We start from the raw sequence: 12007 nt of genomic DNA on the forward strand, positions 1-12007 counted from the left end.
GAGTGTGTGTGTGTGTTAGACTTGCAGTGTGGTGAGTGAGTGGGTGAGTGTGTGTGTTAGACCTGCAGTGTTTTGGTGGTTCAACACAGTGATCAGGTTGAGACAAAACTGAGTGAAGTAGACCGAGTTTGTGATTGAAGTTCACGGTAGCTGTAGCCATGGTATTAATAGTAGCGATAGAAGAGTGATCAGGAGGTGACTGATCGCTGGTGGGCGACTGACCGAAGTGAACCGGTGCTAACAGTGGAGGGTGAGACAAAGACGGCCGGGTGTGGGTGTTCTTTTCTCCCAGCCACACACCAGCCCTTTCGCGCGCCGCGTCGGCCTTTCAAAGCCGCTTGCTCGTGGCACTTGCCCCGGCAGCCCGTGTAGCCTGTATGGGGGAACTTTGCCTGTGTGTCGGTAGCCTTGGCTGGAGCTGAGTGTCATTGAGGCAAATATTGAGCAGACAAATATTTTACCACCATTGCTTTATTACCTTCAACAAAGCCATGCTATAAGCCCGTTGCCTTTGATATTGTGATCATTACAAGCCGGTTGCAATGTTAGCGGTGAAGGTGGGCTCGCTGTTTAAGTGTTTGTGGCCGAAAGAGGTGGTGGTGGTGGTGGTAGAAGGTGGTGGTGAGAGCGGTTGATGGTTACTGTTGGAGGTTGCGATTTGTGGCGCTGATGGGTCAGATGAACTTGATATTAGTAGTTGGTGATGGTGGTGGCAGGAGGTGTTGATGTCCGTGATGGTGGGAGGTGTTGATGTCCGTGATGGTGGGGATGTATTGATGTTTGTGGTTCGTGGTGGTGAGCTGTTCATGTTCATTGTGGTGGTGATTGGTGGTGGTGGTGGTGGCATTGATGGAAATGCTTCTTGTTGATGACTGCTGTGCTTGCACTTCAACACCATTGATTACAGCTGTCGGTCGGACATTATAGAGACATTAGTGGGCATGGCTGGGGGTGGCCACCGAAAATCGTTCATTATTGTTGACGACGCCTGCCTCATAGTTATGGGGGGAGGGGGGGGGGCACAAGGCAAATAACGCGAGTGAGTGAGACAGTGATGACATTGGTCTTCTGATCGGGAACACTGCTGAGCCTGTGTCTACGCATCTCTGTGCGTTTGTGACCGTTCAGGGTCACGGGTTTGGGCTGCCTCATCCCACGTGGTTCAGCCCGTGAAGAGGGGAGGGGTGGGTTGTGGAGGTTGTGCGTGTGGTGTGGAGGGGTAGTGCAGCGGGTTGGCGCGCTGCGCTGCGAACCCGCTGAGTTCGATTCCCGCTCACGGCCAACATCACTGACAATAATCTGAACCGGTCCTGGACTTCCCCTAGGTCGACTCAGCCTCAAATGAGCACCTGGTGCGGTGTGTAAAATCACCGCCACTGGGGAGACAAAGGGGGTCGGGTGTGGCGTTTGGCCACCCGCCCCCCTCGTATACCTTGCGGGCCTTCATAGGTGCCGCTCGCTGACAGCACTTGCCCCAAAAGTATGTTGAGGCTACACGGGGAATCTTTGTATTTGGGGGGAGGTGGGTGGAGGAGTGCGCGTCTCGTGTCTCTTTATCTGTGACCTGTGACCTCCTCTTTCCCACACGACGTCACAATCCGCGATGACGACGATGATGATGACGAGGTGGCCCTTGGTGGTGGGCGGGCGGGGGCAGTAGGTGGGCGGGAGGTGAGCGGCGCGTCTCTTCTTTTTAAAATCCTTTATATTAAGTTCACTTGCGCGCTTGCTTGCGCGCTTACGACCGTGCAAATCTTTCGGTCGTTTTTTAACCCACTTCCCGTGATCCAATCGAGCTGACATTTTGCACACAGACTCGTTGTGGCGTGACAATTTATTTTCGTGAATTTTTTTCCCCAAAATTTTCCACTTTTTAGGGATTTTTATTTATTTAATTTAAAATACCAATGTGATAAAAATTAAACTCTTACTCAAGAAAAACAGAAATGAATAATAAAATAAAACCGATGCCACGCATATTAGGGATTTATAGTGAAAAACTTTGTTTTTACGGGTTAATTTTTTTTCTTTACGAAATTCACGTCGTGGTGCCGCTCGCTCGCTCGCGTGTTCTTAATTGGGGGGGGGGGGGCGCATTAATTGTGTTGAAGAAGCTTTGCTCGGTCGTACGCGGAATGCGCCGTCCGTTCCCCCCGCCGCCCCCCCGTGTTTACAGAGCGGTTCTCGGCTGTGGCTTCTCGCCAAGTTCTTGTTGTTGATATAGCGCCCAGTGTCCGCTGGTTACATAAAAGTGACATAACTCCCTGCGGGGCACGCGCGCGTCACGCGTCGCCCAAACGAATGCATTGCAGATCGCGCAATTTTGTGGGACCTATATAATGATCGTCGTCGTCGTCGTCGTCAGCTTTGATCAATCCGCCGCTGGATGAAGGCCACCGCCGCCTACCACTTTCGCGACGATTCCATGAAGTAACGATTTCGCCGAGCTCCTCCTGCACGCGAGATGGTCTCCCATCGCTCGTCACCTCCTCCGCGATGGCGACGGTGGTGGAGGACGTCCTCCCCGGACGCGTCGTTCCGTTCCTCGGCTGCCGCTCCGCTGTTTTTCGCGACCGTCGGCCGTGTAGATATTAAACACTGGCGGCCCCACGGGACAGACGATGCGCGACAATGAAAACGAGCAGAAAAATTCGAGTTTTTGCCGAGTGGAAAAAAAATATATACCGTTGTGCATTCGGCGGTCAATTCTGCTCTGTCCATTTACATTTTCCCCTGTGTTTGTGCCAACTTTGTCACGGGTGGTGGCAGTGTTTAACCCTCTCTATTTGCGCGCACAGCCCTCTTCGTCACTCCACTGCTGGATGAGGGCCTCCCGCACACCGTGGAGGGCCACTGCGGAAGCAAGCGGCCGTTTTTCCGATCCTTTACTCGCGCCAGACAGCGGCAGCTTATTTTTTCGCAAGCGCTCAGTGTTGGAACCGAACCAGTTCCCTCGGCGGATCACATGTCCTCGCCGTGTCTGGAAAGTAGTGCGTACCCCGGGCTTGTGTGTTCCCTACCCGTTTTTGGATTGGTACGGACCACGCCGACTCTGCCTCTGGCTAGCGGCCGCCCCAACTGTTGCGGCGATAAATCAGACAGAGTCCCACGATTTATGTGTTTGTGCTGCTCGTGTGCGAAACCCATCACGCCCGCCCGCGCGCCCCTCTGTCTCGCCGAGGCCAACAGCCCTGATTTTCAAGCAGCTCGAGGGCCACACCGCCGATCCGCGGGCGTGCGCAGCGCGTGGTGGCGGGTGGCGTAACGATAATGAATTGGGGGGGGGTGGGGGGGGGGTTCAAGAGGACGGGCGTGTAAAGTTGCCCCGGGGAGAGGGCTGCCTAACCCGTGTGTGTCGGTGCGGCCGTTTGCGCGCGCTGTAAAACAAGACAGCCGATTTGAGGGTGATTTGAGAGGCGAGCGTTGATAACATAATGCAAGACAGAGACCGGAGTATCTGCGAGTGATTATTTCGCTTGTCACCCAGCGTTATCAATCAACAGGTCACAGAAAGTCTGCCCGCGTGTGCGTGTGTTTGTGTGTGTCGGTGCGTGCGTCTGTGTGCGTCCTTGTACGCGCGCGCGTGTCCTTGCAGGCCGCCGCAGGGAGCGGTGGCGCAGTGGTTAGCGCGCTGTGCCATGAACACAGCACTTATTGCCGACCACGGCTAACATCAGTGGCAATGATCTGAAACCGGTCCTGGGCCTCCCTATAGGTCGCCTCAGCCTTAAATGAGTATACGCTGCTGTGTGCCAAACATCAGCATTGGGGAGAAAAATGCAACGGGGCATGGTTCTCGCCACACCATCCACTCCCGCTGCCGTGCCGGCCTTAACAGGCGCTCGCTAACAGCACTTGTCCCAACAGCCTGTGCAGTCTACACTGGGGATCATTGTATTCAGTGTATCCATGAGTGGGTACCTGTGTGCATGCATCTATGCATTGAATCCTTGTGTGTGCGTGCATGTGCTTGTGGGTGCTGCCCAACACCAGCCGCCCCCTGTGTGCCATGCGGGCCTTCATAGGCACTCGCTAACTCTGTTGTGCTCGTATGGGCCTCCCGAACAGGACTTGCCCCAACAGTCTTTAAACGGGCTCCACGGGAGAAGCGGGTGATATAGTTGTGTTTGTACTTTCAAATCCAACTCCCCCCCCCGCCCCGAGCAGGTGATCAGATACAGGGCGCTTTAATCCGTGAGTGGGTTCTGGTTATTTGTGTCGTCTGGTTTATTGTGAATCTCGAAGGCCCCGTGGGACAAAAGAAATGGAGGTTGTTTTCGCTCATTAAGTCCACGAAGCCGCCACACCTGCTCGCTCGCTCGCTCGCTCGCTCTCCTCTGCTATTCCAATGGTTCATCCCCAAACCGCAGAACAACGCGGAGCGATCCACTCTCTGCGTCTCCACTTGGCGGCCTCAATCTGCTGCTGGTCGTTTGCCGGTGCCGGTCCCGGTGCCGCTCCTGGCACTGGTCCCGGTGCCGGGCCAGTGTTGGTCCCAGCGCTGGGCCCAGTTCCGGTGCTGGCCGCCTCCTGCCCATCTCGTCAGCCGCACGAGCGCTTGATTCGTTCCGCAGCTGCCGCTATGGCGGCGGCGGCGGCAGCGGTGGGTTCTGTTGAGGCTCGCGGCCGACGTTAGAAGCGCTCGGAGGCTGCATTCAGTGGTTTCCGCGGTTTCGTGATTTACGACAGACGCTCACCGCCGCCAGATGACCATCCGTGCCATCGTCCTTCGTGCGGCAAGATGTTGATGTCGAGCAGCAGCAGCTATAATTGTACACACAGTCCGAATAGTTTCGAGTTTATTTTTATTTTTGTTACACAGACGACGATGGTCCCGGCTCGCCGTTTGCCCAGTTGTTTTACATGGGAGGTCCGTAGTGCTGCGCGAGCTACAGCAGCGGCAGTGGCAGCAGCAGAAGCAGCAGCAGCAGCGGTAGCAGCAGTGGCAACAAAAAGGACAAAAAAGTCGACTTTCGGGAGAACGAGTGCAGCAGGGTCCTCAAGGTTTATTGCACAACTGACGAGGTGTTCATCGGTCGTAGACGTAGCACAAGCGATCCTAAAAAACGTAGTGCAGACATTGCAGAGCAAGAGGCAAGAGAGATGATAGCGTCAGGAGCAGCAGAGTGAAAGTGCCTTACGGGTCTCTGTGTGAGTCGATTATTTCTGTGTGAGTCTTTGGGTCTCTTGTGTGAGTCTATAGGTCTCTGTGTGAGTCTATGGGTCTCTGTGTGAGTCTATGAGTCTCTGTGTAAGTCTATGGGTCTCTATGTGAGTCTTTGGGTCTTTGTGTGAGTCTATCGGTCTCTGTGTGAGTTTTTGGGTCTCTATGTTAGTGTACGACTCTGTGTGTAAGTCTATGGGTCTCTATGTGAGTCTTTGGGTCTCTATGTTAATGTATGGCTCTGTATGTGCATCTATAGATCTCTGTGTGAGTGTATTGGCCTCGATTGTATCGGGAGTAGCGGAGTGACGCATCACTGTGATGATGCCTCCTCCTTCCTATTGGTGAATCAGAATCAGAATTAGAATCTTTATTTAGATGTCCCCATGGTCCTGGTCTGGGTGGTGACCACAGTCGCCGCATCGTCGCATCTGTCACGAGGATTCGCACGGTTGCCTACGTACGGTGCGAAAGAAGTTCAACGCACAGGACATACATACGAGGAGGCGTTCGTTCGTCGCTTCTTTGTGAACTCCGTTCGGCCTTCCAAGCACCATCATCGGGGCTGAAGTTGCATTGTTGAAAGTTTGTTACTTTGTTTCTGCGTTGCCAGTTACCCGAGAGTTCATCGTTGCATTCCTTATTTTAAAAAATGCATTATCGTAATGGGCAGCCACTCCTGGACTTGCAAGCCAGAGGTCGCCAATTCAACTCCCAACACCTCCCTGCGGCAGGGTAGTTGAAACAGTGGGCATGAGTTTCTTATTACCCCCTGCCCCCGCCCCTTCGATGAATGGCAGCGTGCGTGTGGTGGGGTTAAACGTGGGCACTCCCACCTCTTCCAACGTCCAGCTGGGCGCCGTGATGGTGAGATGTTAGCTACCTCACCTCGCATACAGGAGGTCGTGAGTTTTCGATCCTGACCCTGACGCCCGGTGTATGTTTGGAGTTTGCATCTCTCTCTACCCGCGGTCGCGTGTATTTTTCCCTCCACATTTAAAATCAACGTGCGTTTAGAGTATTTGGCTGCTATAAATTTCCACGCGATAAGCCACTTGGTTGAGCTATCATTTGTAGTGGCCAGGTCGCTTCCGAAAAAGAGCTACGCAGCTCAGTGGGCCTCTTACCTGATGAAGGCCCACGGTGCAACGAAGGCCGACCAGAAGAGTCCACCACTCCGCATTTGAGCGGTGGACTTTGCCGTCAGCAGCGACGGAGTGAGCGAGCGTGTGCGATTGCAGCGCTGCTGCGCCTCTAACCTTTGTGCACTGTAGTAAAATTGACCTAGTTTGTTGCGTAGATCAAAGCCAGTTGGTTTAATTGGAGGACGCATGTTGCGCAGCGCTGGGAGGCCACTTGAGATGCGTCGCGAGCGAGGCTCCTAATGAAGCCTCGCGCTTCACTTCCACGTTTTGTTTGTTAACGGGACGCAAGGCGCCGAGTTGGAGTGATTTCAATTTTAATAACGATCCTCCAATTTTTTGTTGTCGTTGTTGTTCGTCACTCCGTTAATACCACGCGTGCGCGCGCGGGGCATGTTCGCCGCATCCTGCCGCGCGCGCGTACACGCGTACACGCATACACGCGTACACACGTACACGCGTACACGCGTACACGCGTACACGCGTACACGCGCACAGACACGAGCGAGGGCGTGTTTGTGTGTGCGTACACGTGCACACGCGCGCAGACACGAGCGTGGGCGTGTTTGTGTGTGCGTACACGTGTACACGCGCACAGGCACGAGCGTGTTTGTGTGTGTGTACACGTGCACACGCGCACAGGCACGAGCGTGTTTGTGTGTGTGTACACGTGCACACGCGCACAGGCACGAGCGTGTTTGTGTGTGCGTACACGTGTACACGCGCACAGACACGAGCGCGGGCGTGTTTGTGTGTGTGTGTACACGTGCACACGCGCACAGGCACGAGCGTGTTTGTGTGTGTGTACACGTGCACACGCGCACAGGCACAAGCGTGTTTGTGTGTGTGTACACGTGCACACGCGCACAGACACGAGCACGGGCGTGTTTGTGTGTGTGTGTACACGTGCACACGCGCACAGGCACGAGCGTGTTTGTGTGTGCGTACACGTGTACACGCGCACAGGCACGAGCGTGTTTGTGTGTGTGTACACGTGTACACGCGCACAGGCACGAGCGTGTTTGTGTGTGTACACACGTGCACACGCGCACAGACACGAGCGCGGGCGTGTTTGTGTGTGTGTACACGCGCACAGACACGAGCGCGAGCGTGTTTGTGTGTGTACGCGTGCACACGCGCGGCCGGGTGGTGGGGAGCGGGGGAGCGGCGGCGCTGCGGTCGCCGCTCCGCGCCACGAACCCGGCTCAAGGACAACATCGAGCGACCGAACAACCAAACCGGGGCCTGCCTCCCCCGAGGTCGACTCGGCCTTTAACGAGTACTCGCTGCGTGCGTGCGTGCGTTGTGCTCCACAGCCCAGACCAATCCCCCCAGGAACCTAACGTGGGAGCTGGTGGGCGACGACGCGGGGGAGGACGCCACGGAGAACGAGCGTGGCGAGGTGCGCCTGCGCTGGAAGCCACCGCCGGAGCCGGACATCCGCAGCGGGTGGATAACGCTCGAATACCAGATCCGCCTACGGGACAACGGCACCCTCAACTGGACGGTAAAGGCCCGCGATTTAACCCCTTTCGGCCGGGAGGTGTCCTTTGCGGAGACGGAGCAGGGTGAAGTGCCCTTTTCGAAATACGACGCGACACGCCAGTGTGCCCAAAAGAATAAGTTTATTTAATCGATGAATACCACGTGTGTACGTACGTGTGTTGAATTTCACTCGCACCGCACTGAGCCAACCCTAGTAATTCGAGGTACCACCCGCTATTATAGTAATGATCTGAATTATTATTTTTTCTATCTACCGAAAGAACCAAATGGTATGAATTCCTGCAGTCAAGAAAGCTTCAAATCAAAAATGATCTTAAATGTATACGTCGCTTGCTTAAATTACTCTTACAACTCAAACAAGGCCTTGCGTCTCATCTCCAACATTCGATGGGCACCTCCAGTGGCAGCTGTCCCTGCGCGACACAAAGGTGGCTCAGCACAGGCCTGCAAGTGAGCATTCGTCTGCCATTATTTTAAAAAAGAATAATTGGACGACAACGCCTGTGTCACACGACGGCCCACTCCTGTGAATTACGTCACACGATTTTTGACGTCCACCGCGAAACGCAGGCGGCTCGGATTTTACAGTTAATGAATGGACACACTCGGCGATATTAACCAGGGCGGCCGCTTGGTTTGAACCGAAAACGCGTTCCCCGCTCGGCATACGTCGCCGCCACCATGCGTGCGTGTACGGTGAACTTTTTCCACGCCGTACGTAGCCAACCACGCGAATCGGAGGGTGCGGGGGACAACAACAAACGAAACACAAAAAGCAGTTCTAAACAAGTGAGTTTGTCAATCTTTCCGATGATTTAAAAGTGCATAGCTCCCAGTGCCTTCCTAATATCGGAAGGGAGAACGTTCCAGACGGCCAGCAGAAGCGCAACCCTGGCTGCCCCACAAAGTTTTTGTTTCCTCACCTCAGGCCGCTCTCTGACCTCCTTGGCCCGACTGGACATCTGTGAGAAAAAAAAGCTCCACGGCTCATCTGATTCCTCCGGGAAAAAAATAAAAGTTTCCGATTATGAAGACTTCCCGAACGCACCTTCCAACGACATCTTCCCCCCTCTCCCTCCACCCTCGAAAAAAATAAACCCCGGGCAAATCGGGAAAATTTATTTCAAACAAACGAGAGGGTTTCACTGTGTCGAAGGACGTTTGCGAGCACGTGCCTTGGCCCCCCTCATTCGCAGCTCTCCCGCTTAATTAGAATCGAGAGAGAGACACAGAGAGACAGAGAACGAGCCCATGCCTCCCGAGGCCTTTGGCTCATTTAAAACAGCGGTGGCTGACTCGGTCACCGTGACCCTTGTTTTAACGACGACCACCCCCCCCCCCCCCCCCCCGCTGTATTTCATTTCCGAACATCGTTTCCCCATTCCGCTCTTGCGGAGTTTGACGCTCTCGAAAAGTGGCGCGTGGGTGCGGGTGGTGTCAGTCTGTGTTGTGTGGCCGTGTGTGTGTGGGGGGAGCAGCAGTGTTGGCCCGCCGAGCTACGAACTCGGCAACCCGAGTTCGATTATCCGAACCGGTTCTGGGCCTCCCCTAGGTCGACTTCAGTACCTGGTGCGGTGTGTAAATATCACCACGAGGGAGACAAAGGCGGCCGGGCGTGGTGCTGGCCACCCACCCCCTCGTGTGCCGTGCCGGCCTTCATAGGTGCTCGCTAACAGCACTTGCCACAACAGTCTGTTCAAGGCTATAGGGGGGTGGGTCTTTGTCTTTTGTGTGCTTGTATATTTCTTCATGTGCGTGTGTGCGTGCTCGCAATTAACCACGGTTATCACTCAATTGTACGACGTTTGCAACTGGAAAACAAACCCCCATCATAATCGACCCCTTAGGATATTATTATTTGATCAAATCGTTTGATTTTCTTTTTACCGTCTCCCATTAGCTGACAATTCCGATGATGGGGCTGCTCCCCTTTCCGCCCGAACACCAGCCTACTGAGCTGTACAGCTTCGCGGGCCTTACCTGGTAAAGTTTTAATAAATGAAAACATAAAACCCCGTGCGTCCCGTTGCATTGCATCATCACCACCACCTCCAACAGTCTGTTCGTGCTATTTGGGGGATCTTTGTGTTGCAGTTGGCACGCTGCGCTACGAACCCGGCGACCCGAGTTTGACTCCCGCTCACGGCCAACACCAATGACAATTATCTGAACTGGACCTGGGCGCCTCCCCTAGGTCGACTCAGCCTCAAATGAGTACCTGGTGCAGTGTGTAAACATCGCCAAGAGGGAGACAAAGGCGGTCGGGCGTGGTTCTGTCCACAGACTCCCTCATGTGCCATGCTAACAGCGCTTGCCCCAACAGTGTGTTAAGACTATAGGGGGATCTTTGTCTTTGTGTGCAGGCATGTGTCTATCAGTGCATATGTTTGTGTGCGTGCGTGCGTGCTTGTTTTTGTGTACGAGTGTGCGTGTGGGTGCACGCCTGTATTTATATGTGTGTGTGTGTGCATGCGTGTTGGTGTGCGTGGGAGTGTGTACGTGCGTGGGTCTTTCTACAAGTGCATGTGTTTGTGTGTGCGTGTTTATGTGTTTGTGTTTTGCGCGCGCGTCAGTGCGTATGTGAGACGTGTCGCGTGTCTGGGCGGCTTGTTGATGGGTTGCTTAGCAACGTGAAGTGTTATTGGCGAGGAATGAGTGACACGCGCGCACACACACTCACCAATCCGGTCGGTCTTCGTTGCACCGGCCCTCTCTCTGGATGTGCTCATCCCCGTGTGCGCGCGTGCGTGTGCGCATGCATATGTGTGCGGGTGCACACGTGCGTGACCAGGAATAGCGTAAAATATGCTTGCATGTGTGCCTCGGTGTGTGTGTCTCTGTGTGTGTGTCTTTGTTTTTGTGTGTGTATGTGTCTCTGTGTGTGGGGTGCGGTGGCGAAACGGTAAGCGCGCTGCGCTACAAACCCGGCAACATGAGTTTGATTCCCGCTCACAGCCAACACCAGTGACTTTTCCGAAACGGGCCTGGACCTCCCCTAGGTCAGCTCAGCCTCAAATGAGTACCTGGTGTGATGTGCAAACATCGCCGCTGGTGTGAGACAAAAGCAGTCGGGCCTGGTGCTGGCCACCGGCCGTCGTAGGCTCTCCTCGCTAACAACACTTGCCCCAACAATCTGTTGAAGGCTACACGGGGGATCTTTGTCTTGGTGTGCCGGAGTGTGTTGGCGCTGTGGCACACACACGCGTGAGTCACATGGATGATATGTGCTCTCACGTTGGGCAGCGCACTCGCGTGTTTTTGGACCCAATGTTGATGGTTTAGCACGGCCGTAGGAATGCTAAGGTTGGCGCTGCCGAGTTTACAAGGAACGCTCTGCACCGGGGGGGGGGGGGGGGGGCAGCAGTGGCTACGGAATGCGCGTCACAACGGGCCTCCAGCAAGTGGCGGGGGAAACGCTCGGGTCGTGAAGAGGTGGTAACGGACGTGTTTGTAGGCGCGTGCCGGTTGGCGTCGAGGAGCGGTGGCGCCGCTCGCTCCACGAACCCGGCGGCCCGAGTTCGATTCTCGCTCATGGGGCCACCAACCTAGCTCGACTCGGCCTCAAACGAGTACCCGGTCCGATGTGGAAACATCTCCGCCGGGGAGCAACGGGTGGCCGGGCGCACGCGCGGTGCTGGCCACCCGCCCCTGTCGTGTGCCGTGCCAGCCTTCACAGCTAACAGCACTTGCCCCGACAGTCCGTTATAATCTTCTTGGTTTTTTCGGTAAAGTCACGTAGAAGGGAAATAATGAAATAATAAAAATAAAACGTAATAAAATACAATTTATAATAAAAATAAAACGTAATAAAATACAATTTATGATGTTTTTTATTACTTTTTTATTATTTCCGTCTGTCGGAAAGACAGCGTCTGTATGAGCCTGAGGACGGCTGCTTGCGTTGTGGCTGAAACGTCGTGAGAATTATTTTATAATGTTTTATTTTTATTATTTTATTATTTCCCTTCTACATGACTTTACCGAAAGAACCAAGAAGATGAATCCCTGCAGTCACGAAAGCTTTGAATCGAAATTTAGTCCGTTATAAGGCTTCATATTCTTAGATTTTTTTCGGTAAAGTCACGTAGGTAAAAAATTAACATTAATAAAAGTAAAATAAAAATAAAATAAAAAATCACGACGTTTCGGAGGCAACACAAGCTTCCGTCTTCAGGTGGAACCGTCACAGCACGAT

The 12007-nt window shown here is 54.0% G+C and overlaps 1 protein-coding gene across 1 annotated transcript in view; it reads left to right on the plus strand.

Annotated features, from left to right (window-relative positions):
* The window catches only part of LOC133350711 (uncharacterized), a 42933-nt gene that overhangs the window by 15980 nt on the left and 14946 nt on the right, over positions 1-12007 (plus strand). The window contains exons 4-5 of the mRNA XM_061565370.1: positions 4512-4603; positions 7587-7813. Coding sequence (XP_061421354.1) covers positions 4512-4603; positions 7587-7813 — 319 coding nt within the window. The remainder of the gene's footprint in view (positions 1-4511; positions 4604-7586; positions 7814-12007) is intronic.

The sequence above is a fragment of the Lethenteron reissneri genome, chromosome 4 (assembly GCF_015708825.2).
Source record: "Lethenteron reissneri isolate LAM-NWPU_2019-01 chromosome 4, ASM1570882v1, whole genome shotgun sequence".
Classification (NCBI taxonomy): Eukaryota; Metazoa; Chordata; class Hyperoartia; order Petromyzontiformes; family Petromyzontidae; genus Lethenteron; species Lethenteron reissneri.